The sequence below is a fragment of the Jaculus jaculus genome, chromosome 6, assembly GCF_020740685.1.
Source record: "Jaculus jaculus isolate mJacJac1 chromosome 6, mJacJac1.mat.Y.cur, whole genome shotgun sequence".
NCBI lineage: Eukaryota > Metazoa > Chordata > Mammalia > Rodentia > Dipodidae > Jaculus > Jaculus jaculus.
The window spans coordinates 92,086,577-92,107,249 of NC_059107.1; the positions used below are offsets into that span (position 1 = coordinate 92,086,577).

The 20,673-nt window shown below is 45.5% G+C and overlaps 1 protein-coding gene across 1 annotated transcript in view; it reads right to left on the bottom strand.

The window, feature by feature from the left end:
• Positions 1-6,689: 6,689 nt before the first annotated feature.
• Positions 6,690-20,673, bottom strand: part of Fam186b (family with sequence similarity 186 member B) — a 29,316-nt gene continuing 15,332 nt past the window's right edge. The window contains exons 6-8 of the mRNA XM_004650433.2: positions 10,616-10,782; positions 9,684-9,866; positions 6,690-6,876 (exon numbers count right to left, since the gene is read on the bottom strand). Coding sequence (XP_004650490.2) covers positions 6,723-6,876; positions 9,684-9,866; positions 10,616-10,782 — 504 coding nt within the window. The 3' untranslated portion in view covers positions 6,690-6,722. The remainder of the gene's footprint in view (positions 6,877-9,683; positions 9,867-10,615; positions 10,783-20,673) is intronic.

A 20,673-nucleotide genomic window follows, 5' to 3' on the forward strand; every position in this document is an offset into this window, starting at 1 on the left:
TGAAAGTGGGGCCCACTCAAGACCTGGGAACCTGCGGATGGGAGAGGATATCGGAATCTTCTTGGCCTTGAGGCCCTAACTATTGGTGACTGGTCCTTGTCACAGACCGCTGCCTGCCTAAGGCAACAAGCTCCCCTCAGCTGAGCTCTGGCTGGAGCACTGACTGCACTCAGGCTTTGATTATTCCAGGGTGGTTATCTTCAAGGGCCAGCAGGGCCTGCCTCAAGGGCCACTCAGGTTAGTGGCTAGCATATCCAGCCACTGGGGTCCTTAGGCTTCACAGACAAGCGCTGAACTGCTTGAGTCCTCACAACTCAAGACCTCTAGTCTTTGCAGGTGGTGAAGACAGCACAGAGCTGCCCTCAAGGCACGTAATGTAGTACTGGTCAAAAGGCTAAGGCTTATGGAGAATTAGGGGGCCCATGCTTTGTGGGGCACTGCTCAGTAGCTCCTTATGTGTTCCAGCCAATTGCTGTTATTTGTGTTTTTGTTTTTTTATTTTTTATTTTTCGAGGTTGTGTTTTGCTATAGCTCAGGCTGACCTGGAATTCACTCTGTAGTCACATGGTGGCTTCGAACTCAAGGCAGTCCTCCTACCTCTGCCTCCCAAGTGCTGGGATTAAAGGTGTGCACTACCACACCCAGCTCTAATTGCTTTGTTTTTAAGACTTTATTTATTTTATCCATAGTGCCTATTTTTTTTTAATTTTTATTTATTTGAGAGCAACAGACAGAGAGAGAGAGAGAGGCAGAGAGAGAGAGAGAATGGGTGCGCCAGGGCCTCTAGCCACTGCAAACGAACTCCAGACGCGTGCGCCCCCTTGTGCATCTGGCTAACGTGGGTCCTGGGGAATCGAGCCTCGAACCGGGGTCCTTAGGCTTCACAGGCAAGCGCTTAACCGCTAAGCCATCTCTGCAGCCCCATAGTGCCTATTTTTAATCACTATTGTTAAGACTTTATTTATTTAATCTTTTTTTTGGGGGGGGGTTTCAAAGTACAGTTTTGCTCAGGCTGACCTGGAATTCACTATGTAGTATCAGATTGGACTCAAACTCACCACAATCCTCCTACCTCTGCCTCCAGAGTGCTGGGATTAAAGGTTTGTGCCACCACACCTGGCTGCTGATTTCTTTTTCTATAACTTTCTATTCTCTATTCAAAGTCCCTATTTGCTTCTGCATGTTATCTACCTTTGTACTAGGCCAGATCCTCTAAAATTTAATTTTACTTTTATTTATTTACTTGCAAGAAGACATAGAGATAGAAAGAAGAGAGACAGACAGAGAGAGAATGGGTATGCCAAGGCCTGTAGCCACTGCAAACAAAACTCCAGATTCATATGCCCCTTGTGCATTTGGCTTACATGGGTCCTGGGGAATCAAACCTGGGTCCTTTGGCTTCACAGGCAAATGCCTTAACCGCTAAGCCATCTCTCCAGCCCAAGATTTTTTTTTTTTTTTAATATTGAGCTGGAGAAATGGCTCAGAGTTAAGGCATTTGCCTGCAATGCTTAACGACCCAGGTTTGATTCCCCAGGACCCACATAAAGCCAGATGCACAAAGTGGAACATACATTTAGAGTTTGTTTGCAGTGGCTGGAAGTCCTGACACACCCATACTTTTTCTCCTGTCTCTCTCTGCTTTTCAATAAATAAATATTTATTTTTAAGTATTAAAAATAATTTTATTTTTATTTATTTATTCAATAGAGAGAAAGAAGGAGAGGGAGAGAGATAGAATGGGCATGCTAGGGCCTCCAGCCACTGCAAACAAACTCCAGATGCATGCGCCCCCTTGTGCATCTGGCTAACGTGAGTCCTGGGGAATCAAGCCTTGAACTGGGGTCCTTAGGCTTCACAGACAAGCACTGAACTGCTAAGCCATCTCTCCAGCCCTTATATGGCTCCTTTATTATCCCTAGCTGATATTTGTAGTATCTTAGCCATGCATATCTTTGTCTTGTTTTCCTCTCTCTTTCTCTTGCTCTTTCTTTTGTTGCTTTATTTATTTATTTGACAGAGAGAAAGAGGGGGGGAGAGAGAGAGAGAGAGAATGGGCACACCAGGGCTCTGGCCACTGCAAATGAACTCCAGATGCATGTGCCCCCTTGTGCATCTGCTTAAGTGAGTCCTGGGGAATTGAATCAAGGTCCTTTGGCTTTGCAGACAAACGCCTTAACTGCTAAGGCATCCCTCTAGCCCTCTTTTGTTGCTTTAAAAAATATGTTTATTCTCACTTTTGGTTAGAGAATCTTCTCTTTTCAGAGGGCCATGACCTCTGGAATGACACAGAAGTCACCATGGTGCTGAGAATAAGTGACAGAGGAGTGCTCAGCACTGAAACATCTTTATCACACCTTCCAAGGCTCAGGGTCCATTGTGGGAGAGGTGGTGGAAAGAATGTAAAAGCCAAATGAAGGGTAAGAATCCTTACAACGTGCTCCTCCAGACACAAAATATCCATGACCTCACAGTGCCTGACACTGCCTACACAAGATCCTCATAATGGAAGGAAAAGATGATGACATGAACATAAAGGAGAGACTGATTGAGAGGATATGATGGAAATGAAGTTGCGAAGGAGAAGGGGAGGGAGGGAATTACCATGGTTTATTGTCTACAATTATGGAAGTTTTCAATAAAAATATTAATTAATTAAAATAATAAAATAAGCTGGGCAAGGTGGTACATGCCTCTAATCCCAACACTTGGGAGGCAGAGGTAGGAGGACTGCCGTGAGCTCAAGGCCACCTTGAGACTACATAGTGAATTCCAGGTCATCCTGGGCTAGAGTGAGACCCTGCCTTGAAAAAAAAAAATTAATTAAGATAAAATATTATAAGAATGTTTATTTTTAGCTCTGCATGGTGGCACACACCTTTAATCCCAGCATTCTGGAGGCAGAGGTAGGAGGATTGCCATGAGTTTGAGGCCACCCTGAGACTACATAGTGAATTCTAGGTCAGCCTGAGCTAGAGACCCTACCTCGGACAAAAAAAAAAAAAAAGTTTATTATTTATTTATTTATTTGAGAGAGAGGCAGATAGAGAGAGAGGGAGAGAGAATGGGTGTGCCATAGCTTCCAGCCACTGCATTTGAACTCCAGAAGCATGCACTACCTAGTGCGCATGTGCAACCTTGCACTCGCATCACCTTGTGTGTCTGGCTTATGTGGGATCTGGAGAATCAAACATGGGTCCTTAGGCTTCCCAGGCAGATGCCTTAATCCCTAAATTAATATTTTTATTGTGGCTAGAGAGATTTCTCAGTCATTAAAGGTGCATGTTTGCAAACAAACAAAATTTAAAAAGCTGAGTGTGGTGGCACATGCCTTTAATCCCAGTACTCGGGAGACAGAGGTAGGAGGATCACCATGAGTTCGAGGCCACCCTGAGACTACATAGTCAGCCTGGGCTAGAGCAAAAATCTACCTCAAAAAATCAAGGGAAAAAAAAGATATGTACTAAAAATCATTCTCTGAAAGCCGGGCGTGGTGGCGCACGCCTTTAATCCCAGCACTCGGGAGGCAGAGGTAGGAGAATCGCCGTGAGTTTGAGGCCACCCTGAGACAACATAGTGAATTCCAGGTCAGCCTAGGCCAGAGTGAGACCCTACCTCGAAAAACAAAAACAAAAACAAAAAACCAAAAAAAAAATCATATTTAGCCAGGTGTGCTGGCACACACCTTTAATTCCAGAACTTGGAGGCAGAGGCAGAAGGATTGCTGTGAGTTTGAGGCTACCCTGAGACTACATAGTGAATTCCAGGCCAGCCTGGGCTATAGCAAAACGCTACCTGGAAAAAAAAATTAATTTTTGGCTTTTCAAGGTAGAGTCTTGTTCTAGCCCAGGCTGACCTGGAATTCACTATGTAGTCTCAGGCTGGCCTTGAACTCACAGCCATCCTCTTATCTCTACCTCCTGAGTGCTGGGATTAAAAGCATGTACCACCACATCTAGCAGAGAGAGACAGAGAGTGAGAGAGAATGACCATGCCAGGACCTCTAGCATCTGCAAATAAACTCCAGATGCATGCACCACTTTATACATCTGGCTTTACATGGGTACTGGGGAATTGAACCCAGGTTGTTAGACTTTGTAGGCAAGCGCTTTAACCACTGGGCCATCTCTCCAGCCCCAGTGAAGGATTTTTTTGTTTTGTTTTGTTTTTTTGTTTTTAGAAGTAGGGTTTCACTCTACCGTAGGCTGACCTGGAAATAACTATGCAGTCTCAGGGTGGCCTCAAACTCGCCATGATCCTCCTACCTCTGCCTCCCAAGTACTGAGATTAAAGGCATGTGCCATCACACCCAGCTTTTTTTGTTTCTGTCTTTAATTTTTTTTATTTTTATTTATTTGAGCAAGATAGAGAGAATGAGCACACCAGAGCCTCCAACCATTGCAAATGAACTCCAGATGCATGTGCCCCCCTTGTGCATCTGGCTTATGTGGGTGTTGGGGAATCGAACCTGGGTCCTTTGGCTTTGCAGGCAATTGCCTTAACCACTAAGCCATTTCTCCAACTTTTTTTTTTTTTCAGGTAGAGTTTTTCTCTAGCCCAGGCTGACCTGGAATTCATCATATAGTTTCAGGCTGGCCTCAAATTCATGGCAATTCTCTTACCTTTGCCTCCCAAAAGCTGGGATTAAAGGCATGTACTACCACACCTGGTAGTGACAGTATGCTTTAAACATGTGTGTGTATTTGTATATATTGGCATATATGTGCTATGGTACATGTGTGAAAGTCTGAGAGCAATCTTGGGGTGTTTATCCTCCCTTTCCATCCTGCTTGAAACAAGGTCTTCCTTGTCATTTTGTTTTTGTCACTTCACTTTGTGTGTACTAGTCTACCTGGACTGCTAGTTTCTGGATTCTCCTGGTTCTACACCCTTCTTGCCATTGGCGTGTTGGGATCACAGATTCGTGTGCCACTTTGTGTCAGGCTTTATGTCGGTGTTGGGGTGTTAAGTTCAGTTGGCAAGCTTGCAAGCCAGCACCTTTACCATTGAGCAATTTCCCCAGCCCCAGAGAAGGCATTTTGATATGTTGAGTATGATAGGGATGAGGCCTCCCAAAAAAGAGTGAGCCTGGAGACCCTAGAAACTTACCCTTCCTGTCATAGCCACTCTGTGTGTGACTTGCATCTCAACGCTTTCACTTTTCTCCTGACCAGGCAGCCTGTGTTGTCTTAGGCTGTGTCTCAGAAAGTAAAACCTATTTCTGACATCATCCATGAACCAGCTGCTCACATCCCATGTTTTCATTCCCAAAGTTTTTTTTTTTTTTGTAATATATATATATATATATATATATATATATATATTTTTTTTTTTTTTGAGAGAGAGAGAGAGAAAGAGGCAGAGAGAAGAGAGAGAGAGAAAGGGTGCGCCAGGGCCTTTTAGCCACGGTGAACGAACTCCAGACGCATGTGCACCCTTGTGTGCATGTGTGATGTTGCATGCTTGCATCACTGTGTGTCTGGCTACGTGGGACCTGGAGATTCAAACATGCATTCTTACTTTCGCAGGCAAGCACCTTAACCGCCAAGCCATCTCTCCAGCCCTCATTACTAGAGTTTTAATCTCAGCTGGAAGCAAGGGTGGCCACTAGTTTTCTGAAGAGAACCTGGATATGAGCTCTTGCAGGAAAGGGCCACTGGCTGCTTGCTATGCCTAGTTCAAGGCCAGCTGTGGCTAAGTCAGCAGAGGAGCAAGCAGGGAGAGGCTGAGTGGGGATGAGGCAGGTCTGTGTGTCAGGAAGAGTGAGGGGAGGCAAGTGCTCATAACCAAACAGGTCAACCAAAACAGGGCTTCCACTAAACAGACACACGTGACTGCTGATAATAACTTCTAGGCCCACACCAGTACATTCAGAACCTTCATGTCTTTATTTCTTCTACCCTTGTCCCCATTCCTCAAAGACGTATTCTCCTTTGTCTCCCACCACTTGACTCTGACTAATGTTTGATGTATCTTTTTCTTATCTTACTCTCTTTTTTTTGGGGGGGGGCAGAGTGTTCAAGATAGGGTCTCACTGTAGCACAGGCTGACCTGAAACTTACTCTGTAGTCCCAGGCTAGCCTTGAACTCAGCAATTCTCCTGCCTCCGCTTCCCTCCTGAGTGCTGGGGTTAAAGGTGTGAGACTTGTTTTTTTTTTTTCGGTGCTGGAGATTGAATCCAAGACTTCATGCATACTAGGCAAACACATTCCTAAACTCCCCCCAACTTTTTTGAGATAGGGTCTCATGTAGTCCAAGCTGACCTTGAACTATGTAGTCAAGGATGTTCTGATCCTCCTACCTTTGCCTCCCAAACCTGGGATTACAGACACTTGCCACCAGACTTGTTCTCATCTTCTGAGCTGTCATGCTCATTAACAGAATGCTAGTCATCACTAGGACAGCTTGCCGGTTGACCAAGGGCAGTAATGACACTTGGAAGAGCCTCCGATCAGTGCTTAGCTTATTGTCAGGACGACCTTGGACTTGGTTCCAAAGATGAGTCAAAGAGGTGTGGCTTTTAGCAATGAGACAGAAGACTTTAAAACCAATCTCTGTTTTATTAAAAATAAACAGTTTGGGGACTAAAGGAAAAAAAATAGTGTCTCTCAAAATTCTAGGACAAGTTAGCAACACTCAAGAGTGCTTACAAGCACCAGCTAGGAACCTGCATTTGGGATCCTGTTTGATTTTTAGTCACTTGGAAGTTTGAGACTTACTAGCTAAGGAATGGAGTGGGGTCTAAAGCTGCCTCGATCCTTCTTGCTTTGTAGGACTCCAGGGAGTGAATGGCTTGATTTTTTGTAGACAAATTCAGCTAGCTCCTCTGATGGGTCCTGGCATTCCTTCATCTGGGTTGTTGAGGCACTGAAAGAGCTAATACAGGTACAGTTAAGTGAGACAAGGCCCACCCAGCACACCCAGGAGCTTCCTGAGCGGGGAGACAAGTCCAGAACTGGGTCCAGACTCAACCTAGATGTGGAACTGCTTAGCATAATGGTTCTCCAAACCCTAAGGGTTCTGACTCCTCTCTTGTGAGTCTACTTGTCTTACTTTTCCTCTTCCCTCTTTTTTTTTTTTTAAGTTTTTCGGGGTAGGGTCTCACAGTAGCCCAGGCTGACCTGGAATTCACTATGTAGTCTCAGGGTAGCCTTGAACACACAGCGGTCCTCCTACCTCTGCTTCCTGAGGGCTGGGATTAAACGTGTGCACCAGCATGACCAGTTTCCTTCTTTTTAATTTTTTTAAAATTTACTTGTGTGTGTGTGTGTGTGTATGTGTGTGAGACAGAGAGAGAGAGAGAGGTGCCAGGATCTGAAAGTTCATGGCCCTATTAGCCTGGTATATGTAGCAGTAAACAAAAAGAGACCCTGCCTCAAGGTGCAAGGTAAGGACCAATACTGCCAGTACTGGAGATTGTCCCCTGATCTCCACACATGCTCTGTGCATATGCAAACATACATATGAACACATACACATCACACACACATACATATACACAAAGACTTTTATTTTTTTAAAAAAGGAGGGGCTGGAGAGGTGGCTTAGTGGTTATGGCACTTGCCTGCAAAGTCTAACAACCTGAGTTCAATTCCCCAGTACCCACATAAAGCCAAATGCACAAAGTGGCATATGCATCTGGAGTTTGTTTGCAGTGTATGAAGGCTGTGACATGTCCATTCTGTCTGTCTCTCTTCTATCTCTCTGCTTGTAAATAAAAAATAAAAATAAAAAGGAAAAAGGGCTGGAGAGATGGCTTAGTAGTTAAGGTGCTTACCTGTGAAGTCTAAGGACCAAGGTTCGATTCCCCAATACCCACGTAAGCCAGATGCACAAGGTGATAGATGTATCGAGTTTGTTTGCAGTGGCTAGAGGCCCTGGCATGTCCATTCTCTCTTATCTGCCTCTTTTTTTCTCAAATAAATAAGTAAATAAATGAAATATTTTAAAAAATGACTATTCTAAAAAAAAAAAAAAAGCCTATTAAAACAAAGAAAAAGATAGGCAGATCTTCCTTCTTCAACTATGCTAACAGGGTCCGTAACACAGCTCAGGAGTCCCCATAATAAAGCATCAAGGGCAGACTGACATATAGGGAGGTGATCCAGCCTGGGGAGCAGATAGAAAGAGGAGCAAGCATCTGCCAGGACAGATGACAGTGTGATGAATCGAAGAAACTTGTAGAATTGGAAAAGGGGGAAGAAAATTGTATTCACTGAAATTCCCTTAGAAAGGGGAAGCTGTCTTTGCTGGGAACAATATTTTGATAAGTACTTCAGCCTGCAGCCAAGATCCCAAAGGAGGCCTGTGGGTGGGTGGAGCAGCTCTGCTTGAGACAGGAAGAGCTCTTAGAATTTTGCATGCTATACTAAAGAGTTCAAGCAAAAGAAGAAAAGAAAAGGGGAGGAGGGTATTTTTTTCACTGTGAGTCTCTTTACCTCTTATACCTCCCACCCCTTTTCTTTTTTTTTTTTGAGGTAGGGTCTCACTCTGGCTCAGGCTGACCTGGGATTCACTATGTAGTCTCTGGGTGGCCTCGAACTCTTGGAGATCCTCCTACCTCTGCCTCCCGAGTGCTGGGATTAAAGGCGTGCGCCACCATGCCCGGCTCCTTTTCATTATTTTATTATTTGCAAGCAGAGAGAAAGAGAAAGACAGACAGACAGACAGAACTGGCACGCCAGGGCCTTTAGCCATTGCAAACAAACTCCAGATGCACACCTCACTTTGTGTCTGTTTTTTTTTTTTTTTTAATTAATTAATTTATTTATTTATTTGAGAGCGACAGACACAGAGAGAAAGACAGATAGAGGGAGAGAGAGAGAATGGGCACGCCAGGGCTTCCAGCCTCTGCAAATGAACTCCAGACGCGTGCGCCCCCTTGTGCATCTGGCTAACGTGGGACCTGGGGAACCGAGCCTCGAACCGGGGTCCTTAGGCTTCACAGGCAAGCGCTTAACCGCTAAGCCATCTCTCCAGCCCTGTGTCTCTGGTTTTACATGGGTACTGGTGAACTGTGCTCAGGTTGTTAGGATATGTAGGCAAGCACCTTAACCACTAAGCCATCTCTCTAGCCCCTCCCACCCTTTTGTTTTGTTTTTCAAGGTAGGGTCTCACTCTAGCCCAGGCTAACCTGGAATTCACTATGTAGTCTCAGGGTGGCCTTGAACTCATGGCGGTCCTCCTACCTCTGCCTCCCAAGTGCTGGGATTAAAGGTGAAAACGACCACACCCCACCTGGGACAGATAATTCTTAAAGTCAGTGAGGAAATAAAAATGACAAAGGTGGGCCTAAGTCTTAAATTTGTCACAAATTTCATGTTTTCCCTCAATCTCTCCATTCCTCCACCTGGTTCTCTATAAGAACAATAATAGGCCAAGATGAAGGTAAGACACTAGAGAGAGCCATATGCAGCCCAGGAAACAAGTGCGAAGGAGAAATTCACTCAGTGACCTGAGTGCTAAAGAAAATCCCGAGGGAACTACAGAAGTGTTGGCCTGGGGAATCAAGCTGATGCTACTGAACAGATGAGGCAGGTGAGTCTCTTTTCTGATGTGGTAAATAACTGAGACCAGAACTAGTGTTTGGGAAGACACTGCCTGCGCTGGTAGATAGGGACACTGTACCCTTGGTGGACAGGTTTTCCTTGAACCCACGTTAAGTAATGGACTTTGCTCCTTACTGGGTCTTGGAGGACTTCATGTTTCTGTGATAGGAATGTTCGTCCACTGCCAGCAGCCGGGGGATATCTGGGTATCCCTCTAGTTGATCCCAGGGCAGGCTAGCAGGGGTCTTCCTTTCTATTGGGTGACTTGAAGAGGCCACATCAGCCTTCCAGATGGCTTCCATCTTCCTCCCCTGGTGGCTGGGGGTTAGAAGGTACAGAGGATGTCAAAAAAAGACAGACATAGCCATGCATGGTGGCGCACACCTTTAATCCCAGCACTTGGGAGGCAGAGGTAGGAGGATTACGGTGAGTTCAAGACTACCCTGAGACTACTTAGTGAATTCCAGGTCAGCCTGGGGTAGAGAGAGACCCTACCTCAAAAAAATAATAATAGTAATAAAGGACAGTAGTGGCTGAAGAGCCGCAAGCTGTTCAGGGTCACAAGGTCCAAGACCCTGGGCTTTGTTTTTCTCCTCTCCCCAACATGGCTCTATGCTGCTTCTGTGGAAGCTGCGAGTGCTTCCAGACACATGCTGTGAACCAGGACACGCTAAGGTGGGTGTTCAAGTGGGTCTTGGCTGCCCAGAGACTCACCATGTCTGCTTGAGTCTGGGGTCGCATGGTGAGGTGGATGGGGCTTGCTTACATGGACAGTTCAGTGGCAAGTGCTTGGTCAATGCTTAGGGTAGAAATGTTATGTTTTCAGTGTGGGTTCGCAGATGCAGTCTGAAGCACACGTAGACTAGAGCCCAAAGCCCACACATTGCCACCACATCCCACCTCTGGCTCGGAGTACCACAGCTGGGCAGGGCAGCTGAGAAGACAGGATCTTGAGGCTCATGAGGTGACCTCTGCCTGTTGGTGCTTCTGTGCTGCCTCCCCAGGCTGATCACCCCATTCCCTGCCTCCCCTCCTACCCAGCTGCCCCTCAGCTTTCCAGAGCCTACCTGGCCATCTGCAGGGGCGCAGACTCCAGATGCTTAGAAGCAGAGGGGCCCTTGCTAGTGGTGCCACCTGAGTGGACTCTCTCCAGTAAGGCTGGGGGTGACTTGCATTTCTTTGGCTTTGTGGAGGTGACTGGGATGTTCAAGTGGACGTTCCACTCCCGCTGGAGCTAGAAGAGCCAGCAGGGGGAGGAAGAGAGATGGAGGTTAGGCCTCTCCAGGTGTGGAGGTCGGCTGTCTCTGCTGCGCTCTGGGAGGAGAGGCTATGTATGGGCCAGGTGGCGCACGCCTTTCATCCCAGCACTGGGGAGGCAGAGGTAGGAGGATCACCATGAATTTGAGGACATCCTGAGAGTACAGAGTGAATTCCAGGTCAGCCTGGGCTACAGTGAAACCCTACCTTGAAAAAAAAAATTGATAGGCCAGAGAGATGACTTAGCAGTTAAGGTGTCTGCTTGCAAAGCCAAAGGAACCTTGGTTTGATTTCCCAGGACCCATTTAAGCCAGCTGCACAAGGTGGCACATGTATCTGGAGTTCACTTGCAGTGGCTGGAGGCCCTGGTGCACCCATTCTATCTCTCTCTCCCTCTTTCCCTCTCTCACTCTCTCAAATAAATAAATAAAATTTTAAAAATTGACAATAAAAAAGTTTAAAAATCATGGTTTATTGTCTATAATTATGGAGGATGTCAATAAAAAAGTTTAAAAAATATTTAAGGGCTGAAGAGATGGCTTAGTGGTTAAGGCGGTTCCTGGCAAAGCCAAAGAACCCAGGTTCAATTCCCTAGTACCTACATAAAGCCAGATGCACAAGGGGGCAAATGTGTCTGGAGTTTGTTTGCAGTGGCTAGAGACCCTGATGTGCCCATTCTCTCTCTATCTGCCTTTGCCTCTCTCTCTCTCTCCCTCTCTCAAATAAATAAATAAAATATTTAAGCCAGGTGTAGAGGCACACACCTTTAATCCCAGCATTCAGGAGGCAAAGGTGGGAGAATCGCCATGAATTCAAGGCCACCCTAAGACTATATAGTGAATTCCAGGTCAGCCTGGGCTACAGCGAGACCCTACCTCAAAAAAAAAAAATTATTTATTTAAGAGAAAGAAAGAGACAGAGAATGGGGCACACTAGGGCCTCCTGTTGCTGCAAACAAACTCCAGATGAATGCTCTACCATGTGCATCTATCTTTATGTGGGTACTGGGGAATTGAGCCCTGGCCATTAGGCTTTGCAAACAAGCACCTATAACTGCTGAGCTGTCTCTCCAGGCCCTGTCATATGATCTTGCTCATTCTCAACCCTAAGTGGGTTTAGCAAGTCAAGTCAGTTACAGGAGGTTTTTCTGTCAAGACTGCTGCAAGGGGATAGGTACTGAGCTGGGAGAGAACACCATGGAAACCATGATAAGGCTTTTCCCAATACCTGATGCTCACTCACTGCTCCCCCGCACTCAGGTCTCAAGGTGGGGACATCTAAACCCAGGGGAGACCTCAGCCGTTCTGAGTTACTGCTGGAGAATCTTCTAATCTCTGCTAGCCACTGGTGAGCCTATGTGGACATGCCAGCACTTGCCACTTTTCTGCCCTAAAAGTTGAGGGGTATAAACTGGGTGTGGTGGCACACGACTTTAATCCCAGCACTTGGGAGGCAGAGGTAGGAAGAGTGCCATGAGTTCAAGGCCGCCCTGAGACTCCACAGTGAATTACAGGTCACCCTGGGCTAGAGCAAGACCCTACCTCGAAAAAAAAAAAGTTGAGGGGTAAGCAGAGGCTTACTGTAACTAGCCCTGCTTTCCCCAGCCTTCCCAAACCTCAGGTCCAGAGCTGAGCGATACTCTTCCCCAAACATGTATTGGAAAATTTTTAAAGGAAGGGTCCAGCAAGGAACGGTAAGAGCCCCGAGAATTGCTAAAATTGCTAACACCCAGTGTTGACAAGGATGTGTAGCAAAAGAAGCTCTTCTCAAGCAAATGGAAAATGGAAAACAGTTTGACCTTTTTAAAAATTTATTTATTTATTTGAGAGAGCGGGAGAGAAACTGGCAGAGAGAGAGAGAGAATGGGTGCTCCAGGGCCTCCAGCCACTGCAAACAAACTCCAGACACCTGCGCCACCTTGTGCATCTGGCTTACGTGGGTCCTGGAGAATCGCACTGGGATCATTTGGCTTTGCAAGCAAATGACTTAACCGCTAAGCTATCTCTCTAGTCCTAACCATTTTAAAAATATTTTATTCATTTTTATTTATTTATTTGAGAATGACAGAGAGAGAAAAAGGCAGAGAGATAGAGAGAATGGGTGTGCCAGGGCCTCTAGCCACTGGAAACGAACTCCAGACGTGGGCGCCCCCTTGTGCATCTGGCTAATGTGGGTCCTGGGGAATGGAGCCTCAAACCAGGGTCCTTAGGCTTCACAGGCAAGTGCTTAACCACTAAGCCATCTCTCCAGCCCCTAACCATTTTTTTTAAAAATAAAATAAATAGCCGGGTGTGGTGCCACACGCCTTCAATCCCAACACTTGTGAGGCAGAGGTAGAAGGATCACCATGAGTTCAAGGCCACCCTGAAGCTACATAGTGAATTCCAGGTCAGCCAGAGCTAGAGTGAGATCCTACCTCGAAAAACCAAAAAATAAATAAAATATCCATCCATCATGACCCCAAAACTCATTCCTATGCATTACCAAAGAGAAAAGACAACATAAGTTCACACAAAGACTAATGTTTATAACAGCTGCTTTTTTTTGGTTATTCGAGGTAGGGTCTCACTCTAACCCTGGCTGACCTGGAATTCACTATGTAGTCTCCGGGTGGTCTAGAACTCACTGCAATCCTCCTACCTCTGCCTCCTGAATACTGGGATTAAAGGCATGCCCGGGTCGCAGTGGCATTCTTAATAGCCCCACCCTGGAAACAGGACAGACATGCACACAATGGAATATGATTCTGTAATAGGTAGGAATAAAACATTGATACACATAGCAATGTGGATGGATATCCCAATAATTAAACTAGGTGGAGACTTCCATGATTTCATTCAGGTGAAAGTCTAGAAAAGGCACATTTACCATCATCATAGAAAGCAGCCCTGGGTTTACTGTAAGATTGGAGGAGGGGACTGGCTACAGGGGCACATCAGAGAACTTCATGGTATGTCGCAAATGTCCTACGTCCTCATGTGGTGGTGGTTACGCAGCCATGTGAGTTTGTCAAAACCCTCCAAATTATACACAACACTGGTGTGGTGCTTTGATTCAGGTGTCCCCCATAAACTTATGTGGTTTGAAAATGAGGTTCCCGGGCTGGAGAGATGGCTTAGCGGTTAAGCGCTTGCCTGTGAAGCCTAAGGACCCTGGTTCGAGGCTCGGTTCCCCAGGCCCCATGTTAGCCAGATGCACAAGGGGGCGCACACGTCTGGAGTTCATTTGCAGAGGCTGGAAGCCCTGGCGCGCCCATTCTCTCTCTCCCTCTATCTGTCTTTCTCTCTGTGTCTGTTGCTCTCAAATAAATAAATAAATAAATATTTAGGAAAAAAAAAAAAAGAAAAGAAAAGAAAATGAAGTTCCCTAGCTGGTGGCAATTTAGGAAACAGAGACTCCCGGAGATGGTATATTGTTGGAGGTGGCTTATGGGTGTTATAGCCAACTTCTCCTCGCCAGTGTTTGGCACACTCTCCTGCTGCTGTTGTCTACCTGATATTGACCAGGAGGTGATGTCTGCCCTCTGCCCATGCCATCATTTTCTCTGTCATCATGGAGCTTCCCCTTGAGCCTGTAAGTCAAAATAAACCCTTTCCTCCCATAAACTGCTTTTGGTCTGGTGTTTTCTAACAGCAACGAGAAGCTAACTGCAACAACTGGTACATTTTATTTTGTTTTTTAAAATCTTAAGATTCCAGCCAGGCATGGAGGCTCATACCTTTAATCCCAGCTCATGGGAGGCAGAGGTAGGAGGATTGCTGTGAGTTCAAGGCTGCCCTGACACTACATAGTGAATTCCAGGTCAGCGTGGGCTAGAGTGAGACCCTATCTTGAAAAAACAAAAACAGTGTTGGGCATGGTGGCACATGCTTTTTATCCCAGCATTTGGGAGGCGGAGGTAGGAGGGTCTCTGTGAGTTCAAGGCCACCCTAAGACTATATAGTGAATTCCAGGTCAGCCTAAGCTAGAGTGAGCCCCTATCTTGAAAAAAAAAAAAAAAAAAGGTGTCAGGTGCTATGTCTCACATCTGTAGTTCCAGCACTTGGGAGGCTGAGGTGAGAGGATTGGCCTCTACTTCAAGGCCATCCAGGACTACATAGTGATATCTCTCTCTCTTTCTCTCTCTCTCTCTCTCTTTTGTGTGTATGTGTTTTTGAGGTAGGGTCTCACTCCAGCATCCTGGGTTGTAGTCTCAGGCTGGCCTCAAACTCACACACAGCAATCCTCCTACTTCTGGCTCCTGAGTGCTGAGATTAAAGGTGTGTACCACCACATCTGGCTACATGGTGGTTCAAGCCCAGTCTGGGAGGTATATAGCTAGACCTGGTCTCAAAAACAAAAACATAAAAACAAAAGAAAAGAAGGAAGGAAGGAAGGAAGGAAGGAAGGAAAAGAAAAGAGGGCTGGAGAGATGGCTTAGAGGTTAAGATGCCTACCTGCCTAAGGACCCAGGTTCGATTCCCCAGTACCCATGTAAGCCAGATGCACAAGGAGGAACATGCATCTGGAATTTGTTTGCAATGGCTAGAGGCCCTGATGTGCCCATTCTCTCTCTCTCAAATGAACAAATAAACTTTTTTAAGTTAAAAAAAACACAGTGCTCTGGGGATGGCTCAGTGGATAAGGTGCTGGCAGTGTAAGCATGAGTACCTAAGTTTGGAACTCCTAAACCCACATGAAAAGGCAGACACACTGCAATCCAGTGGCCTGTAACCAGAAAGGAGGCAGAAGCAGGGAAATCTCTAGGAAGCTCACAGCCTAGCTAGCCTGGTGAACACAGCAGTAAACAAAAGAGAGACCAAGCCTCAAAGTGGAAGGCAAAGACCAGCACCTGAAGTGGTTCTCTGGCCTCAGCACATGAGCCACACATGCACACATGTACACACGCACACACACAGTAAGATCATAGAAATGAAAATCCCAGTAAAGAACTAGAAGATGGCCATGGGTGGTGGAGAATATCTTTAATCCCAGCACTCTGAAGGCAGAGGTAAGAGGATCACTATGAGTTTGAGGCCAGCCTGGATTGCAGAGTAAGTTCATGCATATGGAGTTCAATTACAGTGGCTGGAGGCCCTGGCACACCAATTCTCTCTTGCACTATCTCTCTGTCTGTGTGTAATAAATTGGTACCCAGAAAATAAAGAACTAGCAGATAGAGTTGATAAGCTTCATTAGAAAGTACAAGCAGGGCTGGAGAGATGGCTTAGCGGTTAAGGCACTTGCCTACAAAGCCGAAGGACTTATGTTTGATTCCCCAGGACCCACGTAAGCCAGATGCACAAGGTGGTGTATGTGTCTGGAGTTCATTTGTAGAGGCTGGAGGCCCTGGCATGCCCATTCTCTTTCTTTCAAATAAATAAGTAAAAATAAAATATGTAAAGAAAGTACAGGCAAAATGTAAAGTGTTTGGAAAATAGTAAAGAAGAAAACTAGAAAATATGTAAGTTCCAATATCAACAGGAGGCATAAACTGAAGCCATTGAGGGCTGGAGAGATGGCTTAGCAGTTAAAGCATTTGCCTGGAAAGCCAAAGGATCATGGTTTGATTCTCCACGACCCACATAAGCCAGATGCACAAGGGGCACATGCATCTGGAGTTCATTTGCAGTGGCTGAAGGCCCTGACACATCCATTCTCTCCCTCTCTTTCTCTCTCTCAAATAAATAAATATTTTTTTTCAAAGAAGGAAACTCTGATTCATGACTGTTTCAGCCTCCTGTGTGTTGGGATTACGTGTGGGTACTACCATAAGACTCAGCTCTTGTATTTTTAAAAAATTATTTGTATTTATTTATTTGACAGAGAGAGGGAGACAGAGACAGAGTCAGACAGAATATGGGTGTGCCAGGATCTCTAGCCACTGCAAACAAACTCCAGATGCATGTGCCATCTTGTGCATCTGGCTTTACATGGGTGCTGCGGAATTGAACCTGGATCCTTTGGCTTTGCTTGTAGGTACCTTAATAACTAAGCCATTTCTCCAGCCCTCTTGTATTTTTTAAAATATTTTATTTATTTCACACACACACACACAGTGAATAGGCATGCCAGGGCCTCTAGCCACTGCAAATGAACTCCAGATACATGTGCCACCTTGTGCATCTGACTTTACATGAGAATCAAACCCAGATCCTTAGGCTTTGCAATCAAGTGCCTTATCCGCTGAGCCATCTCTCCAGCCCAGCTCTTGTATTTTATAATCACAGAGCACTTTGTGAGCATAGAAGACAGATTCAGGTTCACAGAGATGAAATTCCAGACCAGGCACAGTTATGGAGGAAGGGATTTATTGAAGCTTAGAGATCCAGGGGAAGTTCCACAATGGCAGAAGAAGCTGGCCTGCCTTCACAGGTCCAAGCAGAGAGAGATTGAAGCACAAGCCAAAAAGCCACACAGCACCGCACACTTCAAGAACTCCATCTAGGCACACTTTGCCTATCTTTAGATTGGAATCTCAAACCCACCAGCACACCTGAGGGCTGGACCCTAAAACCCACCCAGTGACACAGCCTCCAGCCAGGTGGCTGCAGATCCAAACTACAAGCTAATAAAACACTGAATATATTGGAGGCCATATATTCAAACTACCACAATGAGCATTTTCCATGTTGTAAGATAGAACCATTTTAAAAAATGTGCATATGATGGGCTGGAGAGATGGCTTAGTGGTTAAGCGCTTGCCTGTGAAGCCTAAGGACCCCGGTTCAAGGCTCGACTCCCCAGGACCCACGTTAGCCAGATGCACAAGGGGGCACACGCGTCTGGAGTTCATTTGCAGTGGCTGGAGGCCCTGGCGCACCCATTCTCTCTCTCTCTCTCTCTCTCTCTCTCTCTCTCTCTCTCTGCCTCTTTGTCTGTCGCTCTCAAATAAATAAATAAAAATAACAAAAAAATGTGCATTTGAGCTGGGTGTGTTGCTACACACCTTTAATCCTAGTACTTGGGAGGCAGACATAGGAGGATTGTCATATGTTCCAGGCCATCCTAAAATTACATAGTGAATTCCAGGTCAGCCTAAACTTACCTCAAAAAAAAGTGTATTTAAAAAGTTGAGATTACGCCTTTAATCCCAGCACTCGGGAGTCAGAGGTAGGAGGATCACCATGAGTTCAAGGCCACCCTGAGACTACAGAGTTAATTCCAGGTCAGCCTGGACCAGAGTGAGACCCTACCTCGAAAAACCAAAAAAAAAAAAAAAAAAAAAAAAAGTTGAGATTAATAGTTTTTCTGCTTCATCTAATACTCCCAAATAAAATAACTTACATGCCTAGATGAAACTATATTTTTTTTTATTTTTGGTGTCCAGTGGGAAAAGACAGCAACCACTAACCAGCAGGCAATTCTTGATACTCATAATGTACCAATAGTTTTATCCACTATTGCTTTGGCCCCACCAATGCAAATATCTACATGGTGGGGCAAGGTACTTATTTACTAGTATAAAATATTCAATAGCAGCCAGGCAAGAGGGCTCACGCTTATAATCTCAGCACCTCAGAAGTCGAGGTTGGAGGATCACCCTGAGTTTGAGGCTAGCCTGGGCAACAGAGTAAGAGTCAGCCTGGGGCAGAGTAAGACCCTGCTTAAAAAACAAAAAAACAAAAAAACAAAAAAAAGGAAAAGGGCTGGAGAGATGGCTTAGTAGTTAAGGCACTGCCTGCAAAGTCTAAGGACTTATGTTCAACTCTCCAGGTCCCATGTAAGCCAGACACACAGTGACTCAAGTGCACAATGTCGCACATGTGCACAAGGGGATATATGTGTCTGAAGTTCAATTGCATTGGCCAGAGGCTTTGGTGTGTCTCTCTGTCTCTCTCTCGCATTAAAAAAAAAAAAAAAAGCCAAGCCAGGCATGGTGACACATGCCTTTACCTCCAACACTTGAGAAGCAGAGATAGGAGGATTGCCTTGATTTCGAGGCCACCCTGAGACTACATAGTGAATTCCAGGTCAATCTGGGCTAGTGTAAGACCCTACCTCAAAAAAACAGAAAACAGGGCTGGAGGGATGGCTTAGCAGTTAAGGCGTTTGCCTGCAAAGCCAAAGGACCTAGGTTGGATGCCCCAGGACTCACGTTAGCCAGATGCACAAGGGGGCGCATGTGTCTGGAGTTTGTTTGCAGTGGCTGGAGGTCCTGGTGCATCCATTCATTCACCCCCCTCCTCCTTCTTTCTCTGTCAAATAAATAAATAAATAAATTTTTTAAAAAAACTAAGTGTTAAAAAAACCCAAAAATCTTTAATCCCAGTATCCCAGCACTTTGGAGGCAGAGGTAGGAGGATCACCATGAGTTCAAAGCCACCCTGAGACTACACAGTGAATTCCAGGTCAACCTGGACTAGAGTAAAACCCTACCTCAAAAAAAAAAAAAAAAAGCCCAGCCTATTGGACTTGCCTTTAAAAAATAAAAATAAAGATAAAGGAAACATACAGCCTGATTAAAATATGAGCAAATGACCAAAATACACATTTATCCAAGACACAATAATGGCTAACAGGCATGCAAAACTGGCCAACATTACCAAACATCAGGGAAATGCAAGTAAAACCACCTATTAAGGCCTGGAGGGACAGTGTGGCAGTTAAAGTGCTTACCTGCAAAGCCAGAGGACCCAGGTTCAATTCCCCAGGACCCACATAAGCCAGATGCACAAGGTGGCACATGCATCTGGGGTTCCTTTGCAGTGACTGAAGGCCCTGGCTGCCCATTCAGAACATAAGTCCTTAGACTTTGCAGGCAAGTGCCCTAACTATCTACCTCTTTCTCTCTCAAATAAATAAAATATTTTAAATTATTTAAAATAAATAAAATATATTTAAAAAACACCTACTATTAGCCAGGTGTTGTGGCACATGCCTTTAATCCCAGCACTTGGGAGGCAGAGGTAGGTGGATCACCATGAGTTGGAGGTCACCCTGAGACTCCGTAGTGAATTCCAGGTCAGCCTGGGCTAGAGTGAGACCCTTCCTCGGAAAAAAAAAAACAAAAAAACAACCCTATTAAAAGGGGCTGGGGGTACAGCTCAGTTGGTAGAGTGCTTGCCTAGCAAGCATAAAGCTCTGGATTCATTCCCTAGCACCCCATAAACCCAGTTATGATCTGGGTGTAGTGGCTCACATCTTTAATCCCAGCATTTGGGAGGCTGAGGAAGGAGTGAGTTTCAGGCAACCTTAAGCTACAAGAATGAACTCAAGGTCAGCCTGGGCTACAGTGAGATGCTGCCTGCTTCAAAAAAAAAAAACCAACCAATAAAATATGGGTGTGGTGACACACACCTGTAATCCAGCACTCCATAAGATCAGAAGTTGAAGGTCATGCTCGGCTACGTGAGATACATATTAGAACAACTGTCCCCAGAAAGGTCAGCAGTCTGGTAATGGCATAGAGAAAACAGGAGCCTTGTACACTATTATGTTGGTGGAAATTTGGGGGCTGGAGAGATGGCTCAGCAGTTAAGGTGCTTGGCTGCAAAGCCTGATAGCCTGGGTTCCACTCCCCAGGCCCTACGTAAAGCCAGATGCACAAAGCAGCATGATCAGCTGGAGTTCCTTTGTAGTGGCAGGAGGCCCTGGCGCACCCATACTCTCTTACTCTCTCTTTCTCTCACTCAAATAAAGAAATAAAAATTAAAGCCAGGCATGGTGGCACACACCTTTAATCCCAGCACTTGGGAGGCAGAGGAGGATCACTGAGTTCAAGGCCACCCTGAAATTACATAGTGAATTCCAGGTCAACTTGGACTAGAGTGAGATACTACCTTGAAAAACCAAAATTTAGTAGACTATCAATTAGAAACCAGGGCAGGTCCTAAGTAAAGATACTTTCAGGGCTGGAGAGATGGCTTAGCAGTAAAAGATGCTTGCC